The sequence below is a fragment of the Centruroides vittatus genome, unplaced genomic scaffold, assembly GCF_030686945.1.
Source record: "Centruroides vittatus isolate TY-2023 unplaced genomic scaffold, ASM3068694v2 scaffold_2569, whole genome shotgun sequence".
Classification (NCBI taxonomy): Eukaryota; Metazoa; Arthropoda; class Arachnida; order Scorpiones; family Buthidae; genus Centruroides; species Centruroides vittatus.
In genome coordinates this window covers 1,843,746-1,866,444 of record NW_027122690.1, presented here as the reverse complement: position 1 = coordinate 1,866,444, position 22,699 = coordinate 1,843,746, and the positions used below count along the sequence as shown (strand labels likewise).

The 22,699-nt window shown below is 28.4% G+C and overlaps 1 protein-coding gene across 4 annotated transcripts in view; it reads left to right on the top strand.

The window, feature by feature from the left end:
- Positions 1-22,699, top strand: part of LOC136987702 (TOM1-like protein 2) — a 68,731-nt gene that overhangs the window by 10,345 nt on the left and 35,687 nt on the right. For all 4 annotated transcript variants that reach the window (XM_067285465.1, XM_067285464.1, XM_067285467.1 and 1 more), the window contains exons 2-5: positions 5,225-5,309; positions 13,567-13,651; positions 17,266-17,412; positions 20,388-20,522. In XM_067285465.1, coding sequence (XP_067141566.1) covers positions 5,225-5,309; positions 13,567-13,651; positions 17,266-17,412; positions 20,388-20,522 — 452 coding nt within the window. The remainder of the gene's footprint in view (positions 1-5,224; positions 5,310-13,566; positions 13,652-17,265; positions 17,413-20,387; positions 20,523-22,699) is intronic.

Below are 22,699 nucleotides of genomic sequence, written 5' to 3'. Positions count from 1 at the left end.
TGATTAGATACGGACATGCATCCATTGCATTAATGCAATTGCATTCCTAACCTCACATATTTTTAAGACTTCCTAGTGTTTAGCCAAATGGAAATGATCAATATTCCTAATGAACATGATAAGTTTCATTCTACTAGAGGTCAATTTATATAGTTTATAATTTATATAATTTATACTGCTATTACTATGGGAGCTAAGAGAATGCATAACTCTTTGTCATGTGTGGTGTTCTTGATGTTCTTCTAATATATAGTACTGGGATTCCAAGTCATCCATCCAAGATGGTTATAGAGTGAATTTTTGCTTCATTCTGTTTAACAGATTTTTTGCCATTCATAATTGGTTGATATATAGTGATTTTATTTTAAAGCTAGATTAAAAACTGTTTCTGTATTAGTCTTATAAATGTCGTCAAGCTCAATATTATGTTCTTTAATTGGCTAGAGCAGATACTGGTAATGTAAAATTCTATTACTGATAATGGATGTAAAATTTTTTATAAATTACTTATGGATTATTAATTATCTGTTGTTTACTATTTTATAAATTAATGTAGCTACTGATGTAGAACCAGGATTTTTTAATACATTATATATCATCTTAACCATACATACAACTGGACGCTAGAGGTAATTTTTCAGCTACTTTTAGCAGTTATCGTCAGATAAAATTTATAACTTGAAGATGTCTACTAAAAGTAAAAGTAACTGAAAATTTCTGTTTAGATTAAAATACCTGCTTTGAGATTTGGATAATATATGATATTTTAAACCCAGAAATAGAAGTTATGAATTACTTTAACTGATGTGTATAGATTTTATCTTCAGAGTGGTGGGAGTTTTCATTTGGTGCATTGCAGTTATGATTCTGCACATATATTTCTGTAGAAAAGTTATTAAATTTTGCTCCCTATCTCAATATCTATGCAAGCAAGAGCAAGCACATTCATCATATGTTTATTGTTATGAAATTCTTATGGACAAGTGTGAATTATTTTTATCTCATAATACATATTTTTTTTAGTTTATGATTATGTTTTTGAGTATATCTTGTAAATGTTTGCTAGTAGTATTGTTTTAGAATACAGATTAGCATCTTTTCTTTTAACGTTAAATATTACTTTAATAGCATTGAAGGCCTTATAATTTAAACAAATTTTTAATCATATATATTTGTAGTATTTACTTGAATGCAGGATTCACTTTTTTCAGGTTTTAGTATCTTTGAAAATAGGGATTGTCTTAGGTTTGATGTAATATGTCATAATTAGTGACCTCTAGTGTTATGCATCTTATTTCTGTCACTAATTCCATTGCATCATTTTAATGATTCTATTAGACCAAAATTCATAATAGTAAATATTTAAGAGATTAACTTAGTTTAATCTTGTTAGTCTATTATAGTAACATCATCATAATTACTTGGATAAAAATTGCAGCAAAAGTTATGCAGCATTCTTTAAAAAATGTTGCATTTTTGATGCTTTAAATGACACTGAATATGGTTACATGTGGAAAGATGTGAGCATTGAATCTAGTGTTGATTCACAGGAGTCTAAAATGGAAAGTGAAGAGGTTTCTGACTTAAATACTATGGAAGACAGTGACATATAAAGTTGTTCAGTATTTACTGTGCAATAAATATTGAACAACTTTACATCAACATAACTGATTCTATTAATATAAATTTGTCTTGAGTTGTCTGTTTTTTCAAAAAAAAATTCTGTGGGTGAGCATGTAGAAATTAAAGTGTATCTAAGATTCAATAGCATCTTATATTTGAGTAAATACAGTATATTTACATTGGACTTTCTTCTATCTAAACATCCACATTCATTCAGATTGGAAAGATGTTTAGTATAGAAGGAGAAGTGAGAAATAACAGAAATCATATCATAATAGCTAAAAAAACTTTGTTCAACTTGAATGTTTCAAATCTTAACAGATTATTATAATGTTAAACAAGCCAAACAACTATTGGATTAAATTGAACTACTTTTCTGCAATTATTTTAATTAATTTTTAAATAATTTGTCATTAGAGATGGGACCTAATGCCTCACTCTAGTGACAAATTATTTAGAAATTAACTAAAAAATAATCGTGGAAAAGTAGCTCAATTTAATCCGGTAGTTGTTTGGCTTATTACTAACACATCGGGTTTCAAGATATTTGTATATGTTAACAAAGTATTTGTAGAAAAACAATTTATTTGTGAAAATAATGTTTTGCTTTGTGTGGAGTATTTTTACATGCCATTTGCACATGCATTTTTTTCTAATTGCTTTGAAGCTATAAAAAAATTTGGGATGTTTTTCTTGTAAAGTTTTATCGTTTTTAACATTATTTCCAAACTTCTTGAAAGAAATTAAGCTCTCAGTTTACTCAATATCTTCTTCATCTCTTTCAGATTTCAGTAAAGTATCATCTGAATTTTCATAATCCTCACTAACAGACAATTTAGCTTCAACTGCATAGTAAGACACTTTGTCCAGTTCAGTGTTACAAGCAGTCATCAGGTTAAGACTGTTCTCTCCTGTATTCTCTGTACAGTCCCTGCTGCTGAGAAACTGCCATGAACAAAAATCATGTTCTGTATGAGCAGTCATTTCATTCCATGCTTTATTAATCCATTGCACTGTATCCACTACAGCCAACTGCTTCCCTTTTTTTCTGCCATTTTCAGATTGCTTCCCAATCTGAAAATAGCACTTTTGATTCATTATCCATACTTGCCAACCTTTAGAATGGAGAATAGCTAGAACATTGGTAGAAAACAATGCTGACAGCATAAAAAGCAAAAAATTCTTTAAAAATAAATATAAAATTGCAATGTTTAACAAAAGTAAAATACTTTGCTTCTGTCATTCACTCCACTGACAGTCCACAAATTCACAAGTACATAGGCAACCTTTCTTTTGAGGCTACTGCCTCTGCAATAAAATGCAAATATGGTAAAAAACGTTTTCTGGTGCTATCGCCATCTTCACAAAAAATACATTTTAAGTAAAAAAAATAGTAAAAAATAAAAGTTTACTATTAAAAAATTCTTTATTAACGTTGATATTGCATAATGCTTATATTAAATATCTTTACTAAACAAAATTTAATATTATGTCTGCGTATATCTTATAAAGCTATTGTTGTAAACAGCAATAACTTTATACTCTTTAATGTCACAATTTAAAAAAAATCAAATATTTTATGAGACATATAAATCTACCTCTGGATTTATGATGTGTTCCATCTTGATGTATCATAAATCATGTTATTGCATGAAGAGTGCCTTCGTTATATGCCTTTGTGCAATGTTTTGCTTTGTTAAAAATTTCTTTTGTAATGGTACATTGTACTCATGACACTTGTTATCAGTCATGACAATTGTTATGACTTTCACTGCAATTATTAAGGACAATAATTTTTCTGGTTATTTATTTCCTATTTATCTTTTTCTTACCATACTGAATATATTTTCCATTTATCACACAGCAGTACAGGAGAAGCCCTACAATGCTGTCTGGTAAAACATCCTCATCAGCCTTACTATTTTACAAAGATTTGTAATCTTTGTAAAAGGCTGATGATGGTTATTTTCTTGGGAAAATTCATACCATATTGCCTGTATATTCTTAAATGATGGATTAGATATTTCTTTTTTTTGGGCAGAGAAATTGTAATGCTGCTCAATGCTACTTTGGAAGGAAATGCTACTTTTACAGTTATACCAAATTGGTATAACTGTAAAAGTAGCATTTCCTTATACTGATGAGTTTGCCATAATTGATTTGGCTGCCAACAATGATGGTACTAAAATTGCCAGACTTGAAGATGCAATTTATCTTATCTGCCATTTAAAATTATTACATTTGAGTTAAAATTCTCATACATATACCAAAATACATATACAAAAATATTAATCTTGGTTCTTTCCCAATTGAAGAAATCTGATAATGTCATTCTGGTTCATTTCAGTTGTTTGTAATAAAATACATACAAAGTCTTTGGCATATATGTTGGTGTTAGACTTGTTAAATGAAGTGTTTATGTGATAATATCAAATTCTTTAAAAACACTGACAAAAGGATAAAGTGGCCTGTCCACTGATGGAACATATAAAATGCCAATGGTTGGAAACTATGATTATTATTTCTCTATAATTAGACTTATATTTTGTACACATGATTCTTACAATTTAGTATTTTCATCTATAAGTGAGCTCCTGTATCTCCATTTTATGAATGCTAATGTGCTGAGAGTACTTTCACAAATCCAAGTTGGTCCAAACATTTTAAGAAGTAGAGTCAGTATCATAATTTTGGGATAGTCATTGTTATTGTGTAGCTTTAAACTTGATTTTAATGAACAGACTTAAAGTAATTCAGTAACTCTTGAATTTGTTATTAATTCACACATTTCCAATTTAAACTTTGTTACATCTACATTAAGCCACTGTTTGTATTTTTTTTTATCTGCTCAAATGTGTTTTTTACAGTATAGAAAATTGTAGCACATACTGTTTGCTTTCCAAAGTTTTGAATCTATGATCAAACTCACATTTCTAGTATACTAAAGGATTATAACATTGTATCAATTTTACGTATAGTCATAACAACTATATGTAAAATTGCTTCTAAGAAGAAAATTTCTAAGAGTTCAAAAGAAACTAAACTTGTTACCACTTATATCCTGAATGAACAACATAAGTTCTTTTTCAAATAGATGCTTACACAGTCATTTACATTAAAATGTGTTTAAAATGTTTTATGTTTTTACTGTAATGAATAACATTTTAGCTTGTTTCTCAATTAAGAGCAAAATTTTATTATATTATATTAAATATGCTACTTGAGAAAAATACATACAAATCAGAGGAGTCAACACACCGAATGACTTTTAGTAATTTTCTACATTTGGAATGCCATAAGCTGGAGAAACATGATTTGCTGATGTAAGAATCAGATTCAGTGGCACTAGAATAAGTTGCCTTTATATCATTCATGAAAAAATAAGACTACAAATAAGTGTTACTCATTAAATAGGGTCTGAGAAAACTGGTGTTTACCTGTAATATTAATTTTGCAGTTAATATAATAATTATAATTCATTTGTCTTATTAATTGCTGAATTCCATTTTTGAGTTTAGAATAACAAATCAGAAGCATCAAATTATTTATTTGAATAGATGATTTTAACTGTTTTTATTGATAAAAATAAATTTTTTTCCAGAACAAGCAACTGATGCATCTTTAGCTTCTGAAAACTGGACAGTTAATATGGAAATATGTGACATCATAAATGAAACTGATGAAGGGTATTTATATATCTTTTTTATTTAAATTAACATAATTGAAAATAAGTCAATTATTATTATTATTGTTTTAATTATTGAAATAATTAAATTTGTTATATAAATTTAATAGATTATATTTATAAATGTAAATTTAAGATATTTTTATAACATGGGACTGGTGGTTTTATAACTACTGGGTTTTTTTTTTATTGGAATTAAAATAGTTAAAAAGATGGAACCAAAAAACTTTCCCTAATACTTTTATACACTTTTGAAATTTATTTTCAGGTGATAAACAAAATCAAAACATAAAACATACTAACTCAAACTTGCACTTGTTTTAATGAGTTTGATTTTTTGAATGTTTTATGTTTTGACTTTGTTTACCTTATATCACCTGGAAATAGATTTCAAATTACAAAAGTATTAGGAAAATTATCTCCTGTCAAGCAATATTTTTATTGATTAGATAAACAAACAAGTTTTCAAGAATTTAGAACAGGTCTGATGATGGAATGACAAACATTCCAAAAATGTTAATCATTCATTCGTTCATTTAATGAGTTTTAGTTAATCAATTTATCTATATGGAGCCTTCAGCCCAGAATAGTATTTTTATCTTTTAAATTTTTAAATAAATACTACCAAAACATTTATTTTACTGATGAAACATTTTCAGCCCTAATCAGGCCATCTTATTTCTATCACAACTTTTACACAAACTATTTTATGTTCTAACAAAATCTTTTATTAAGTTTGTTATAAAATGTTTGTTTGAAATTGTCATTTAAAACATATTAGGAATGTTTTTCAAGTTTAAAAAGTTAAGTTTTATATAATATTTTAAAACACATGACAGACAGTTATGTATGTTTAAAAGTTTTAATAATTTAAAACTTCAAGAATAAAAAAATTTAAGATATTGAGATGCTAAAGACTTGAAGTAGTTTTGTAAAAAAAATTTAAAAAACTTCAAGTTATACAAATAAAATGGAATTTCTCCTTTTTATTCCTTTAGAAGGATGGTTTGCTCTATAATATCTTCATATTTATTTCCCAAGTCATTCTATAAATGATGTTATATTTTAACATTGCCTGAAACTACTGATTTAAAATGTTCTTTGTACATCTTCTAAGTAAATTACTTTTTGAATCTATTTTTTTTTAAAAAAGATAGTAAACTTTTAAAGAAGATATTTTAGATATTATTTATATCTGAAAAAGAAATTTAGAATCACAGAAAAAAGATGATAATGAGTAAAAATTTTAGTTCACGCTATTACTCAAAAGCTAATCATGATACTAATCAAATAATGAGCATAAAGCCTACTGAAAGAAAGTTCTTTAGCTTACAAACAAGATAACTAAGGTAAATTAATCTTACTGTACTTCAAATCAGAAATTTTTGTATGGATGAGATGACTGGAAAATGTCCAGTCTTTAACAAGCTGAAAAAAATATTAAACAAAATATCTAGAAGTCAGGTCTAGCAAAAAAGTCAGAAGCTTGGCCAACAAATCAGTGTGTGAGTTGCAATGAATACTTTCGTACTCTGGCACTTGTATAAGGAAAACTTTATTGCAGGCAGGTAATCCAAAGAGTTGCAAAGAGCTTATGTAAACTGATAAAAATCAATTGTCATCAAAACAGTCTGTCAGAAATAATATAGGTAGTCCTAATAAAGGGAACCTATTAAAAACAGTGAAACTACTTCAAACAGCAATGAACACTTCTGCTTGATATATAGAGGAAGATTCATGAAGTAAATACACTAAAATTCCTGCTCAGATCCTTATGGATTTCTGCATCAGTATCACAGTTAGCCTTAATTCCATCTGTAAACTTAGTCTGATTCCTAGACTAGATCTTGAAGATGTGAAACTGCACTTTTCAGGTTCCAGTCAAAGTAACTAGGAAAAGAAACATAATATTAACAAAAAAAAAATCAAAGTTATTTGAAGTCACATCTTGTATGATCCCATAAGAAAGATGTATTTTTTCACTATTTGTAAATTTATAATTAAATAACAGCAAAAACAATATTAAATTAAAATTATTATATTTCTTTATTTTTTCTATATGCTGCTTTATAAGATAATGACCAGGTTTTCAATAGGATGTTGAAATTCCCTTTTGTTCATTCTAATTGTTAGAAATAGAATACAGTTTAGAAAATGTTGCGCAAAGGTTTATTTTACTATTTTCTTCTAATCTGAAAGTCATTAGTAATAATTTAAGTATTATACAAGTGTTATTTAAAATTGATTTTTACACTGTACAGCTTAAAAAATGAAGCAAATTAAAATGTAATGACATCTTTACAAGAGCATTACTTACTGTCATTTTGCTAATATCATCTTTAGTTCTGATTACATTATCAAAATGGCAGAAGTTAAGACTATTATGTTTAAACAAGGTGAAACATTGCATGATCAAATTAGGGCTATCATTTTAAATGTGTAGTAATTATTCTAGTCAGCAAAATGAAGTTTTCTGACTAAATATTATTAGCATTACACTTTGTACTTTTCACTTTGTAAAAGACTTTATTACAAATTGCCTCGGCACCGCAGTGCATTACCGAGGTGAGGTACAGAGAATATTTACATTTTAACATTTTTACTATATACAATATAAACACAAAGATAATAGTTTATAAAAGCTCGCGTGTAGGTTACAACTGCAGAGATGACATTGAAATTATACAAATCAGACCATATATCCCATAGATTACGGAATAAGGTTTAAAATATATACACTTTAGAAATACAAATCAACAAAGTTATTCGCTTTTGAATATAATACAGTTTAATATTTGAGAGCATATGCTTGTCCGACCAAAGTATATAAATAAACATAGCCAATATAATATTTAACAACAAAGTTGCTCACATTAAGAATATAGCATCAGAACAGAGTAATTCGCTTGGAGATTACAGTAACAAAACAACACTATCCATTATATTCCTATCTGACCATCGTTCTTTTAAAATACATATTAACAAGTTTGTTAAAAGCTTGATTTATGTTTTTATCGTTGATAAGTACATTTAAATTGCATGGCCAGTTGGTATGAGCAGGCAACATGGTAATAATGTGATGACGCATGTCCTCGAGCATGGGGCACCAAAATAGGTAGTGCTCCACACCATCAGGGACATCGCACAAAAAGCAGTTCTGGTTTGAAGACTTGTTAAATCTGTAAAGGTAGTTCTGGAACCTTCCATGCGCTGTGTAGAACTGGGTGACATTATGTTGGATGAGATGTCCAGCAGTAGTAGAAACTTTGGGAAAGAAGTTTCTTGTTATTTTATTCTGAGTGTCCCAGATCTGCTGCCACTTGATAAGTGCACTTTCTTTGAGTCGACTAATTATGAAGCTTTGAGGGATTGCAGTGTAGCTTGGATTACAATTCATATTTGAAGCACAACGAGCCAGCTCGTCCGCTCGCTCATTCCCGCAGACTCCAATGTGTCCTCTTACCCAAACGATTGCAAAACTGTTGACATTCTTTGATATTTCTTTGAGGATTTGATTTACAATTGGGTGGTGCCAATTGTAGTTACATATGGATTGCGCAGAGGAATTGGAGTCAGTAAAGAGATTAATTTTCATACCACCAAAGTTATCATTGCACCATCTTACGGCTGAGAGGATACCCCAAAGTTCCGCTTGGAACACGGAACAGAATCTTCCCAACTTATATGTGGAGTGGTGAACTTCATTATTATCCTGATAGACAACGAAGGCGCTGCCTACCTGCTCTCCATCCTTCGATCCGTCCGAGAAAATGGCCAGAGTTTGGTCTGCCCAGGGGTGACTGGCAATAAAGGGCCAGTTCTCTGGTGCTTCACTATACTTGCAGTGTAGAGTTTGCTCTATATTGTTATAGTTCTCATTGTTTATGAAAACATCCAAGCCATGTCTCATTTTCCATCGTTGCGAAACCATCTCGAGTTCCTGTGCAATTGGCAGTTTGCCTGCGATGACCTGCAGGGCTGCCGTGGAGGTTGTCGAGTACGCCCTACAAATCCTAAGGAGTGCTCTCCGCTGGGCGCTCTGTAGCTTCCGATGAATATGTACCTGGTTCTGACCCTCGACCCAGACCGGGGCTGCGTATGAGATCATAGGAAGGAACACAGAATCATAGATCACACTCATAATTTGGGGAGAGAGCCCCCATTTCGTTTTCGCAACCTTTGTCATTTTATTGAATAGCAGATTAGTTTTATTACAAATGTTCTTGACATGAGGAAGCCAACTAAGCTTGTGGTGTAGCGAGATTCCCAAGTATTTTAATGTTGGTACTACCTTAACACTGGTGCCGCCCATTTTAATGGTCGGTACCCTTTTGTATAGATGTCGTGCCCTTGGTCTGGTAAAAATTATCCCTTTTGTCTTGCTTGGATTAAACTCAAGCCTGTTCCTCCTTCCCCAATTGAGGACCTTCTCCAGAATTCTGTTGGCCTTGTGTTCAAGTTCGGCCCTTGAATGTGCTGTTACCAGTATCATCGCGTCGTCAGCATAGGCCCCTGTCCAGACACCTCCAAAATTTTCATTTACAAAGCCATTGAACAACAAGTTCCACAATAGCGGGCCCAGCACGGAGCCCTGCGGGCACCCACGTGTGATATGCCGAGTATGGGAACGTGAGCCCACTTGTAGTGTGACGGTACGATCATGCAAGTAGTTCCTTATCATGTTGAATATATAATTTGGACACTGGCTCTTTTTAAGACACATCAATATCATAGGCCACCAGGCCGAGTTAAATGCGCCTGCTATATCCAGACTGAGCCCCATAATGTATGGGTGGGTGTTTTGCAGGGCTTTAATTTTATTAACCAGTGAGAAAATGGCATCCGTTGTACATGTCCCAGACCTAAATCCAAATTGCTGTACGTTTAAGTATTCTTCCTTCTCCAAATGCCAAACCATTCTATTCATTATTAGCCTTTCTAATGTTTTACCCAAAATGGGAAGTAGGGAGATATTCCGGTAATCTCCCGGAGAAGTGATGTGGGCATCTTTGGTCTTGGGAATAAGTACCATCCTCGCTTTTTTCCAATCGGCAGGAAATATACAGAACTTTAGGCAGAAGTTGTATAGTGTTAGTAGGAGATTCGGACGGTTTTCCCAAATTTTCCGAACAATGACCGCAGTTATCCCATCCAGACCCGGAGCCTTACGTGTTGCCAGCCTATTGACAGCTGCCTCAATTTCCATAACGGTAAAAGAATGCGGGCTGTTATAATGCAATGGAGCACTAGTCTGCTCCCTAATGGAGTGCTGGAAAGAATCATCGTCCGATTCGTTATCGTCCGGGCATAGGGTCCCCATTATAAGATTGATCGTGTCCTCCATATTTTTCACACCACCATCAGACGAGCAGATACTAGTGAGGCAGGAGGGAGTCTTAAGTTTAGATGCGCAGCATTTGTAAACAAAACCCCATGGGTCTGTAGAAGCGGAGGAGCAGTATTCCTTCCATGATTTAACCTTAGCGTCCTTTATAGCCTCCTTATAGATGGCCTGATAGTTCTAATAACGTAACTTTAGAGAATCCCTGTCATTGTTCTTGCAGCGTTGGTAAGCCTTCCTGTTTTGGTTGTTTATTTTCCTCATGTTATCCAGATTTTTGTTCCACCAAGGTACCCCTTGTTTCCTTGGTCTATCAGTAGGGAAGCACTCATCACAGACTTGCGAGATCATTAGGATCTGGGTGTCAATGTAGTCCACAGCCTCACTCCTATTATTAATTGAGGGAGACAGATCTATCCGATCATCTAGGCATTCGAAGAAAAAGTCCCAATCCACATTGTTCGTTCTGTAGAATTTGATGTTGTTTATTGTGCTATAGTCATCTGTACAGCCAATATGGAAGTTAATGTAACTGTGGTCCGATAGACTGTCTTTAGTGCAGACCTTCCAGTTGTGCAACTTGTTAATTATACTAGTAGAGACACAGGTTATGTCTATCCAGGAATGCCCCCTGGGACCTTCGTACGTAGGAGGGGAATTAGGGTCATTAATAACAACCAAACCATTCACAGCCAGGAACTCCTCGATAGCCTCCCCCCTGGGGTCCAATTTCTTGCCCCCCCAAGTAGGCGAGTGGGCATTTAGATCACCAGCAATCACATATTGGCTATCCTTGAAGTGATTTATGATATCCTGTATTTGGTCCAGTTCATTAGTTATGTCTTCCTTGCCTGGAGCATAAACGTTGATAATAATCAGACTGAGGTCCCCAAGTGTGGTTTCGATGCAGACTATTTTGTCCGTTGTATACTTCTTATGATGGAGTATGGCCACATTGTTATTGGGCACAACAATGGCAGCCCATGAGGTATGAGTATTGTCCTGTACTACAAGATGCCTGTGTGGAAGGCAAGCCACCCTGTTGCTAATGCTATAAGGTTCTTGCAACAGTACAATATCAAAGTTAGATAAGTCCTTGCCCAGTGAAGAAATTGCGCCGATAGACCTCTGTAGGTTTATTTGCAGAAAATTTAGTCTATTGTAGTCAGTCCCCATAATTGGTCCTGGTCATTATTAACCCCTTATAACTTCCCCCTGCTTAACCTATCGTTACAAATATACTATACGAACCCCCTGACGAAGTGCTTTCCAACGATGTATCGCATTTGTGCCTATAACCAAAGGAACCGCCAAAAACGTAAACCAAAGCTGGAGCCCAGACAAGCACAACCAACCTTATCCGATCTCCCGTACTCTCTCCTATTAGCATTACAATTGAAGTTATACAAAAGTGATATTATTGGCATGACAAATATTGTGCTGTGTCTTAACCATCAACAGCTTCAACAAGGTTGAGTGACCACTCATTGAAAATAACCTTGAAATATTCATTTTTTATTAGATGGATTATAGTAAATACAAGCACTTCTTTTCCAATTTAAATGAACTACTTCAAGCATACAAGTGAACAGTAATAGGTCAGAATGTTAAGAGTAATTGCATTGACCCATCGAATAGAACATTGGAGTAAATGTAGTGAACAACAGGAACATCTTTTGCAATGAACTAAATAGAAATGAAAGATGTATAATTATAAATTTTATATGTGAAACTGTTTAGAAAAAGTTACAAAAAACTTATATTATTATTGTTTTTTAACTCAAAAGTTATTTTAAAATATATGTACTGTACATGTTTATTTAATTAACACAAACAAATTTCTACGCTAGAGTTTATAAAATAAAGCAAAGTGATAATGACATCATTTTTAGTTTTGATTTCTTAACAAAATGATAAAACAAAACATTGCTCAATTAAGCTAGGATTATCATTTTATATGTATATAATTATTTTTAGTCATCGAAATTTATTTTATAGTGATGAAAAGGGCAGTGTTGTCCTAATAAAACATAAACTCAATTCTTGTATAAAATGTTTTAACTGTTAAATCCTCTGAAATGATGCCATTATATAGCTAGGTAATAATTATCAAAATTTTATCAGTTATTAAGATGAAAATTTAAATAGGATACTTCTATTTGTGCAGATTGAACATACAGAAAATAAATGGGCAAGAACTATAGACAACACATGTAAACATGTGTTTGGCAGTTGAAGATAAGTTATGATGGCAGATGAGTATTCTGTAGCACAAAACGGATTATTTTAAATTTTCTAAAGACACATTTAGTGGCTTTAGTGAAAAGAAAAGTTGTCGAGTTTGTAATTACAGTTTAAAATTCTATATGAGAATTTTAAACTGTAATTATAAACTCGACAACTTTTCCTTATAATTCACTTCATAATATAACCATATCCCCTTTGAAAGTGTCTTTCAAACACAGATAATGTACAAGTAAATTATACAAAAGTACTGTAATAAAATATCTTATTTGAGACTTTAACATTTCAAAGATTTTTTAAAAAAAGCATTTTTTTTTCTAACAAAACTTGTTTGAAAATCTACCTCATTAAAATTTGATGTTGCAAAATAGTTGATTTAAAATTATAGTGAATGTCTACATTTAAATTCATTTTTACTCAATGAATGAAAGCGTATGTAGTTATTGCAATAACTTTTTAATATTTAATACTTATTTGATTACAGCTTTCTAAAAAATTTTGATATTGTCTACTTATAGGTAAAATGGCAGTCAACATTTAATTGCATTTAAAATTATTTTATTTATTTTATTAAACATAATGATTATCTTCTGATAAAACTCCAAAATTTGTATTAATAAATCAAATTTTTAAAATTTATTTAAATTAAATATTTTCTTCTTTAATATTTCAGACCTAAAGATGCAGTTAAAGCTATACGAAAAAGATTGCAGCAAAATGCTGGAAAGAATTATACAGTTGTAATGTACACATTAACTGTAAGCATCCTGTTTGCTATTATTTGATATAAAATATATTACATTTAAAGCTTATAATTTGAATGTTAGTCTTTATAGTCAACTCCATGCCATATATTGAAGTTCATTAATGTCAAAACAAGAAGGAGTAATGAAGAATGTTCTGTTGGACTCCTTAAAAATTTGTTTTAGCATTAAAGAATTTCACTGTCAAATGTTACCTCATATAAATATTTATAATTCATTTTTAATATTAACAAAAAAGTAAAATGTCATTTTTATGATTAAAAAAATGATTTTAAGATTTAAAAAATCATTTTCTTTTTTAAATCTTAGCACATCAGAACTTTTTATAGTACCATTATTCTACAATAGATTTCAAAGAATATTTATATTTAAATGGTAACACTCTTGGCACCATATTCTAAAACTAGAAATCTGCACTACTACTTCAGGTAGACAAATATTTATTATATATAAAAATGTTTTCAGCCTTTTAGGCTAGCTTCAATTACATAAAACTCTTGAAAGTGGAATGCAGTTCAGAACATTATAGAATTGAATAACAGTTTATATTAAAAAATAATGTCAAGATGAGAAATGGGAAAATAATGTTTTTTTTTTCTGTTGCATTCTATCCTCAAAAAGGCTAAATTGTCTTAACCGAAAGTATTAGAGTTGTGTTTAAAGTTATTTTGCACTTGGAAGCATTATAATATCATCTGTGTTATTGTCCTGATGCTACTTTCTAATCAGTGTGATGTATGCCTAATACTATTAAGTTATATAAAAGTATAAATATAGAATATAATAAAACAATTGTAAAACTTTATTTTAGATTTAAAAACGCTGATTAACAAAACATGTTTTTCACGAGTCTACTGCTGTGTATACCAATACAAATGGGCATTCACCAGATATAATAAAATATAAATTAGCTTCCTTCCACACACTTATTAATAGTGCCATCATCTATTTTTCCAGGTTCATACATAAAGAGCAAGAATATAAGATTAGATACATAGCTGCATCTCCATGGTTTTCCAAATAAGATTATTTGGAAGATTTATTATGTAAAATTTTGATAAAATCATGCATATCTGCATTCCTCCAAAAGAAGAAAGATTTACTGTCACATGCAAATATCCTACATTTATTATAGCTCAGTGCATAAATAAAGCAAACATGAAACTTTGTCAGACATTTGCCTTCTGTTATGAAAATTTCATTTTTTTTTATTTTTTCCTGGTTATAATGTATATATTTTGTTTTAAATTGTTTAAGATTGTTATTCTTTATTATTATTTTTATAAGTTGCTTCATTTTGCCTTTATTGTGTAATTTTTGCAAATAATATAATACAAATTAATATGCTTTAACTTGCATTATATTTTATAAATTATCTAACTTTTTATTAATATTTTTCTTGCTGTGTATATTCTTAATGAAGTCATTTGTTTTACTATTGAATAGAAGTAGCTCTTTGTAGTGTTCTTTGTTTTAAGCAAAATATTTTAGTTTAGTTTCTCACATTTAAAATTTAAATTTTTTTTTATATTTAAAACAACTACAAAACTCTACAATTTGTACAAATAATTAGCATTAAGTTTTTCATGAAATTGTACATTAAATTTTTAGTTTAATGTAGTTAATTAAGTTTTAATACAGGATACAAATCTTCTAAATTACTTTAATGAAATTAAAATGATATATTTTTTTTTAGATAAATAAATTATGGTGTGTGTGTGTGTGTGTGTATATATACACACACACACACATATATATATATATATGTGTGTGTGTGTGTGTGTGTGTGTGTGTGTGTGTGTATATATATATATATTTTAAATATTATTGATAAAATTTTTACCACATGTTAATTGAATTTTTTTACATACAAATTGAAAAAATATATTGGAATTTGAATATTAACTACAACATTTTGAAATGATAATAATAATAATCATTGATGAAATTATTTATCATGATTTCAATAAAAAAAATTGAATTTCAATAAATAAATTTGAAAAATTTTGTTTTATAAGATATGGCCAAACAGAAATTGTAAATAGAAAAATTTTGACTTCAAGCATTCTGAAAGTTAAAGCTTAATAGAAATTGTTCTTTGCTGTTTTAATTTAGTTTATAAACATTAATAATTTTACTGTAAAATCTGTTAAAATTATGCTTTGAATTTCTAAAATATGTTTACGATGACTAACTTTATTAGCAAATAAACCACATTTATTATAGAAGCCATTCCACAGTAAATATGAAATGATTGTGTCAATTTAAAACACCTGCTATGTATGTCATTTGCTTTGTAAAAAAAATATTGATGTAAGTAATAAATTGCATGATGCCGATAATTTAATATATTTTTTCCATTTTCTATCATAAAATAGCGTTATTGTTGTTGATGCACTTAATATTTGAAAATTAACTTAAAATGGCCTTTCATACTTAAGTGTCAATTTTAAGAAATAGTTCCCATGAATGCTTTTTCTTTTCATTTTAAACATATGTAAAATATAAGAAAAAAGCTTAATATTTAATACAAAATAAGTTAATTAAAAAATACAGCTATTTATTTTCTAAACATGTTTGTTTATTAGGAAGAAGTTAAACAAAAATACATAAAAGTTATATATTTTTGTCTATTTGTTCCAAATAATTATGATAAAATATTAATTTTGCAATAAGTGCAATTCATTCAATAATAAAATATATACATATAGAATATTATTATACTAAAGTATAATAATTCATACATTATTATTAATATATATCTTTCTCTAGGCTAAAAGAAACTTTTACAATAAATAGAAATTGAAATGCATTTAGACTATAAAAGTATGAGAAATAACCTCTCATCGTTTTTAATTTCTTCTTGCATGATTTCTTTAATGTAGTGAAATATTCAATAGCCATATTTATTGTTGTAAATGTTTCTCTAATAAAATATAAATGACAGAAGTAAATATTAGAATTTTTTCCAATTTATTCATTTCAGCTATCTGAAGAAGATAAAATTAATTTATTGAAAATGCCATCTAGTTTTAGTTTTGATATTAAGTGTTTTAGTTATAAAAATTATAATTAAAAGATTTAAAATCTAAAGACAAATTTTTTTTCTTCTTTTTTGTTAGTTAATTCTGAGATGTATGAGATTTGGTCTCTTTTTAAGCTTTTATAATAATTGTAACTTTATAATTCAAACCAATAACTTATTATAAGCTATAAAATTTTAAAAATTAATTACATGAAGATAATGTAAAATAAATGATATAATATTACAGAACATTAAAACATAAAAATGGGGACATGGTATTTTGAGTATAGAAATTTATGTCATTTTGTATAATTTCTTTACAGTTTAAAAACATTTTATTTATTGTAAAATTATCAAATAAACTTTATCTTCAAAGGTTTTTGCAAGATGAGGATGATTAAGTGTTTCCACACTTTCTAATTACACAACAATGATATAAATAGTACATAACTATTTCAAATACAAATAATTATTAGGATTTTTTATTATTAAAGAAACATTTAAAAACTGTTAAATAACTTTTATGATATTTATTTAGTTATATTAAATAATAATAAAATATTTAATTTATATCATTTTGTAGGTTCTTGAAACTTGTGTCAAAAATTGTGGCAAACGTTTTCATTTATTAGTAACTCAAAAAGATTTTGTTCAAGATCTAGTCAAATTGATTGGACCTAAAAATGATCCTCCTACTGCAGTTCAAGAAAAAGTTTTGAGTTTGATACAGGTTAGTAATAATAAAGTTTAGTCCATTTAATATATGTTGTAAATTATATAAAATTGAATTGTTTTAAGATTAGTAATTTTATGAATTTTTTTTTTAACCATAATTAATTGTTTCTGATAATTTGGCATTTCTTAATTAATTATTATTTTATCTTATCTGAAAAATGTCTTTAATATATTTATTATAGTCTTCAGATATGCTTTTAATTTAATAGTGAAAATTAATTTTAATGAAACTTATTTTCAGATAAATTTTTTTTATTAATTTTGATTTGTTTTATATTAACTTTTATACAAATATAATTGCTTTAATAAATATAAAACAGGTTTCTATATTTTAGGATTTAAAAATGACACAAATCAAACCAACTGATAATGATGTCACATCTAGTTTTGATTTTGGTAGCAAAATGGCAAAAAATAATGCTTTTATGTTAAACAAAATGAAACATTATATGGTCAAGCCTGGAATACTATTTTAAATTTATATAATTATTTTAGTTGTCAAAATTCATTAGTATTATGAGATTAATTATGGGCCTTAATCTTCAATGAAATTAATGAATTATAAGAAGTGATTTTGAAAAGTTTGTCTTTTATTGAACCAACTATAGATATGTAATGATGATAATAATAATAAGTCATAAATACAGAAAATATAGAAAACACTGTTTAAAAGATATAATACAGACAACACTTGGCAGGACTTGTCACATCATTCATGAAACTATATAACATATCAAATCAAATTGTAAGCCTTTAGCACATGGAATATTTACATTGACATAACTAAATAACAAATAATTCATCAAAAACTTATGTACAAACACAAACTATTATACATCCAAGAACCATACAGTACATCACAGGTATATTAGATATACTACTAATAAACTACTAATATACATTAGATGTACTATATAGAATATATTACTAATATATTTAGAAACAACAACACACACACACACACACACCACACACAATCTATGATCAAACCATAAGTACTGACAAAATTCACCACAACAGACCAGATATCACATTTATTGACCAAACAAAATCACATGTGCTGTATAATAGATATAGCCATTAAAAACACCTATAATATATAAAATACATATATTGAGAAAGTTAGTAAATACTTAGAACTTGCCCATGAAATAAAGTGCCTATGGAGAATGGATAAGGTAGTATTGGCCAATAGTTCTTTCTTGCACAGGCATCACATCCAGTAGTAGATTGGCCCATTGAAAAATAAGGAATTTCCCAGTAGGCAATTTTCTTGGTGGCCTTTTTTACTTTTGTATATGTTATACTTTACTTGAGAAAAATAAATTAATAAACAAAATACAAGTGCTATCTATCTGTGTATTGTCTTTATTATTTATTTAGGAAAAGACTTGAAAGACATGATATCCATCTGCTGAAACAAACCAAAAATAAAAAGAATCCACAAGTATGCTCCATGAATCCAAAACAATAAAGTACACAGTTAAGAAAGTAAAATACAATTAAACATTGAAAATTTTTTAAAAGTTTTTTTTTAATTCAAACTATAAGTCACCATTATACAACTGATATGAACAAACTCCAGCTCATGGCAAACATAGTTTACTATTTGAAGTTTTAAAATGACTGGCATTGATTCAGAGATGGGCTGCAGTGGATTGGCTCATCAAAACTGACATTTATTACTTTTATAATGTGCATTTTATAACTTTAATTTGAAAATAATTGATCACAACTAGGAGCATAGGCTGCCATGATGGGGTCTATATTGGGTTAATGCTCAGCATTTCTTGGAATCAATCCTACTTTCCCATAGTATTAGTCTGATGCCTTAACTATTTTGGTCAGCTATATATATATATATACACACACACACACTTATATTTGTTAAAGATTCTTGGGGTAAAATTTGATATTACAGAAAGCAGTCAAATTAAAACATTACATAGGAAGCTTTTAAATACAGATACATGCATGAACCCCACAAAACCACAATAACAGTTTTTTATAGCTCTGTCTTGACCTTGGTTTGGTATAGCATTGGGTGCCAGTATTAACTAAGAACTCATGTGTATAATACAATTCATCAAAATAATAATAATAATAAATTCTAAAATAAACGTTAAAAATTTAAATAGAAAAAGTTTTTAACATGGATAATACCCATTGTATAGCTAATGTTTGACAAATTATCTTGGGTCAAGATAAGTTTGGGGTGGCAGCTAGTTCTTGGTAGAAGTGAATACTTTATCAGATGTATAGGAAATAAGTAATAACTAAAGTATTTGCCATTAATGTCATCATTGTTGGTTTTACTAAAAAAGTGCATGTCAATATTCAATAATAAGAACCTTAGAGTTGATTGCTTAACTCTTATTTACTGTAGAGAATTAACATACACTAAAATTGATAGTCACCTTCTAAATATTTCTGAGATGGAAATTACTAGAAATTTATCAGCTTTCAAGATGTAATTTTAAGTAAAAGTATCAAATAATGTTAATTAAAACATGGATTTGCTTAAAAGAAAGAAAATTAAAGGGAGACATACATATATTCATATACTTTTTTGCTGGATTTTTAGAATGTTACACAAATATAAAAACTTTATAAAGCAGCAGAAATGAACTTAAGTAAGCAAAAACATTAATAAGCAAATAATAATCAACAATCATTAGTTTTTTGGTTGTTAAAGTTAGAGAATTTTACCAAGTATTTTTTAATACAAGAGCAATCAAATTTCCAAATTTATTACAAGTTTTTATATAAACTAAATTTGAAAGCTTTTTTTTTTTAGCTACAAGAACTTATATTTGAAATTTAAATTTTAATACTTAATCAATAATAGTTATTATTTTCATAATATAAAAATTATAATATGCTGTTATGTTATTTTTTGCAATTATAATTACATTTTTATTTACATTTAATTACAATTTACTCAATCAATTTTTTTAATTATATATTTAGAGTTGGGCTGATGCATTTCGAGCAGTTGCTGAAATGCAAGGTGTTGTGTTAGTCTATAATGATTTAAAGCAAAAAGGCATTGAATTTCCAATGACTGATTTAGATGCAATGGCACCTATACATACACCTCAGAGAGTAAGTATTTATATTTTATAATGTATTAATCCAATTTAAGTAAAATTAATAAAAGTTAAACTTTATTGAAATTGCATAATTCTATTAAACTTAATTTTTATTAGAATTATTAAAATTAATTTTAAGTACTTAATGCATGCATGTTACTTTTTAAATTAAACATTTACTTTAAAAAGGTTTAAAAACCGTTTACAGAATTTAAAAAAATTTATATATTCTACTCAGTGCAGGATAAAGAACAAAGTTGGTGTGTTAAGAAAGGGTATGCATCCCATCCACAGTAAAATATGGTAGCAAATGATGATGCAAATTATCATCATATTTTGCATCTAGTGTTAGTCATAAACATATTTTGTTCATTGTCCAATTTTTTGGGTGGCAGAAAAAAGCACTATCATAATTTTAAGCTAAGTATTTTATATATGTAGAGTAGATTATAATAATCTTGTTTCATTTAGTTGAAAAGCATTGACTAGAAACATCATATTTAAATAGATGTATTTGATTTTAAGAGTTCTGTTTGAATGTTTGTAAAATTATATATTTAACTTAATTAAAAGTTTGTTTATGCCTCAAGCAAGACTTGTGTCTCTTGAACTGACCAAAATATTGAAAGTGTGATTTCTGACTCTTTACATAGTACAAGCAACATGACATATATTTTGAAAAGTGGCAGCTGAAAGTTTGATGTGCTATCTACTTTGGTAGATACTTCTCCTTTTTATTAAATTAAAACTAATCCTAAAGCATAGACTATTAGAAGTCAAACATGGCATGAGTCAGCTGATTTTGTGGCAGAGGAGTATACATGCAAATAGTGTGACTTTGTTCTTTATCCTGAGAAGAGTATAATTCATTTAATGTTAATTCAATAAAATATACAGTCTAGTAGAAAAAAAACATGTAATTGAAAATTAAATACTGTAAGTTTTTTAAAAAATTAACACATTGATGGGACATAAAAATGTTAGAAGGAAAATTCTTTACTTTGAAATAAATGTTTATAATATTTAGAATTAAAGTAACTGTTAATCTCTAATGTGAAACAAAAATCTAGAATATTTATTTAAATAGTGATATAGATTTATGAAAATTTTATTTTTGAATTCTGTTTGATAATTTAATCACTAAATGAAATATTCAGAATATCACAATAAAATGTATAATTCAGAATACTTTGGTATTGTAGAATTAATTAAGCATTAAATTGTTCAAATAAATAATGATAATTTTAAATTATTTCTGATGATTACTAATTTATGCAATTTAATGATTTAAAAATGTGTGCAGCAGTTTTAAATTAACTCATCATTAAATTAAATTTATATTTATTTTCTCAGCATATTCCAGCATGAAAAGTAAGCTCATCCTTCTCATTAACTGTACTCGTTAGGTTTTCTAATAAATAACAATTATTGAAATTCTATATTCTTTGGAGTTTTCTTTAAATAATAAAATTTCTCAGCATATTGAATATAACTTACATTACAGGGAAACATGACATTAATTGCAAACCACAATAATACAATTGTAAAAGAAAAAAGAACATATCAAGAGATATATCAAGAAATTTCTTAATTATCACAACAATATTAATAATAAATGCATCAATAACTACTGAAGTAGAAATGAATAATTCTTAGATTATGAGTAGTCTCTTTAATTTCACCAGTAAATTATATAGTAGTTATATTGAGAAAAAACAGCATTATCAGCTATATTAAATATATTACAAATATAGTAAATAAATGAATATAAAATAACTAATATATTAATGGATATCTAAAGTCCAAATAATGAAATAAGCTTTCAAAAATTTTTCTAAAACAGCCACAAAATTCTTTTCTATCAGTGCCAAAAAATAATCATAAAAAAATAAAAAAACACCAAAAGTTTCTTTAGGAAAACTTCAAATTTAACAGATTTTATGTGATAAGCATCCTGTTTTTGATTAGTTGAAAAACAATGACATGTTTCTGTAAAAATAAAAATGCAGCAATTAATAACAAATCATCAGTAGTTTGACAGTTTTCAAATTAAATTTATAATTTACCATAAATTTTAAAGAGGAAAGCAATATAATATTTTTGAATGCTTAATTATTGTCTTTAAATTAAAATTCAATAATTTAGATTATTTTATGTAAAAAAATGAAGTAGATGACTAGACACTTTAAA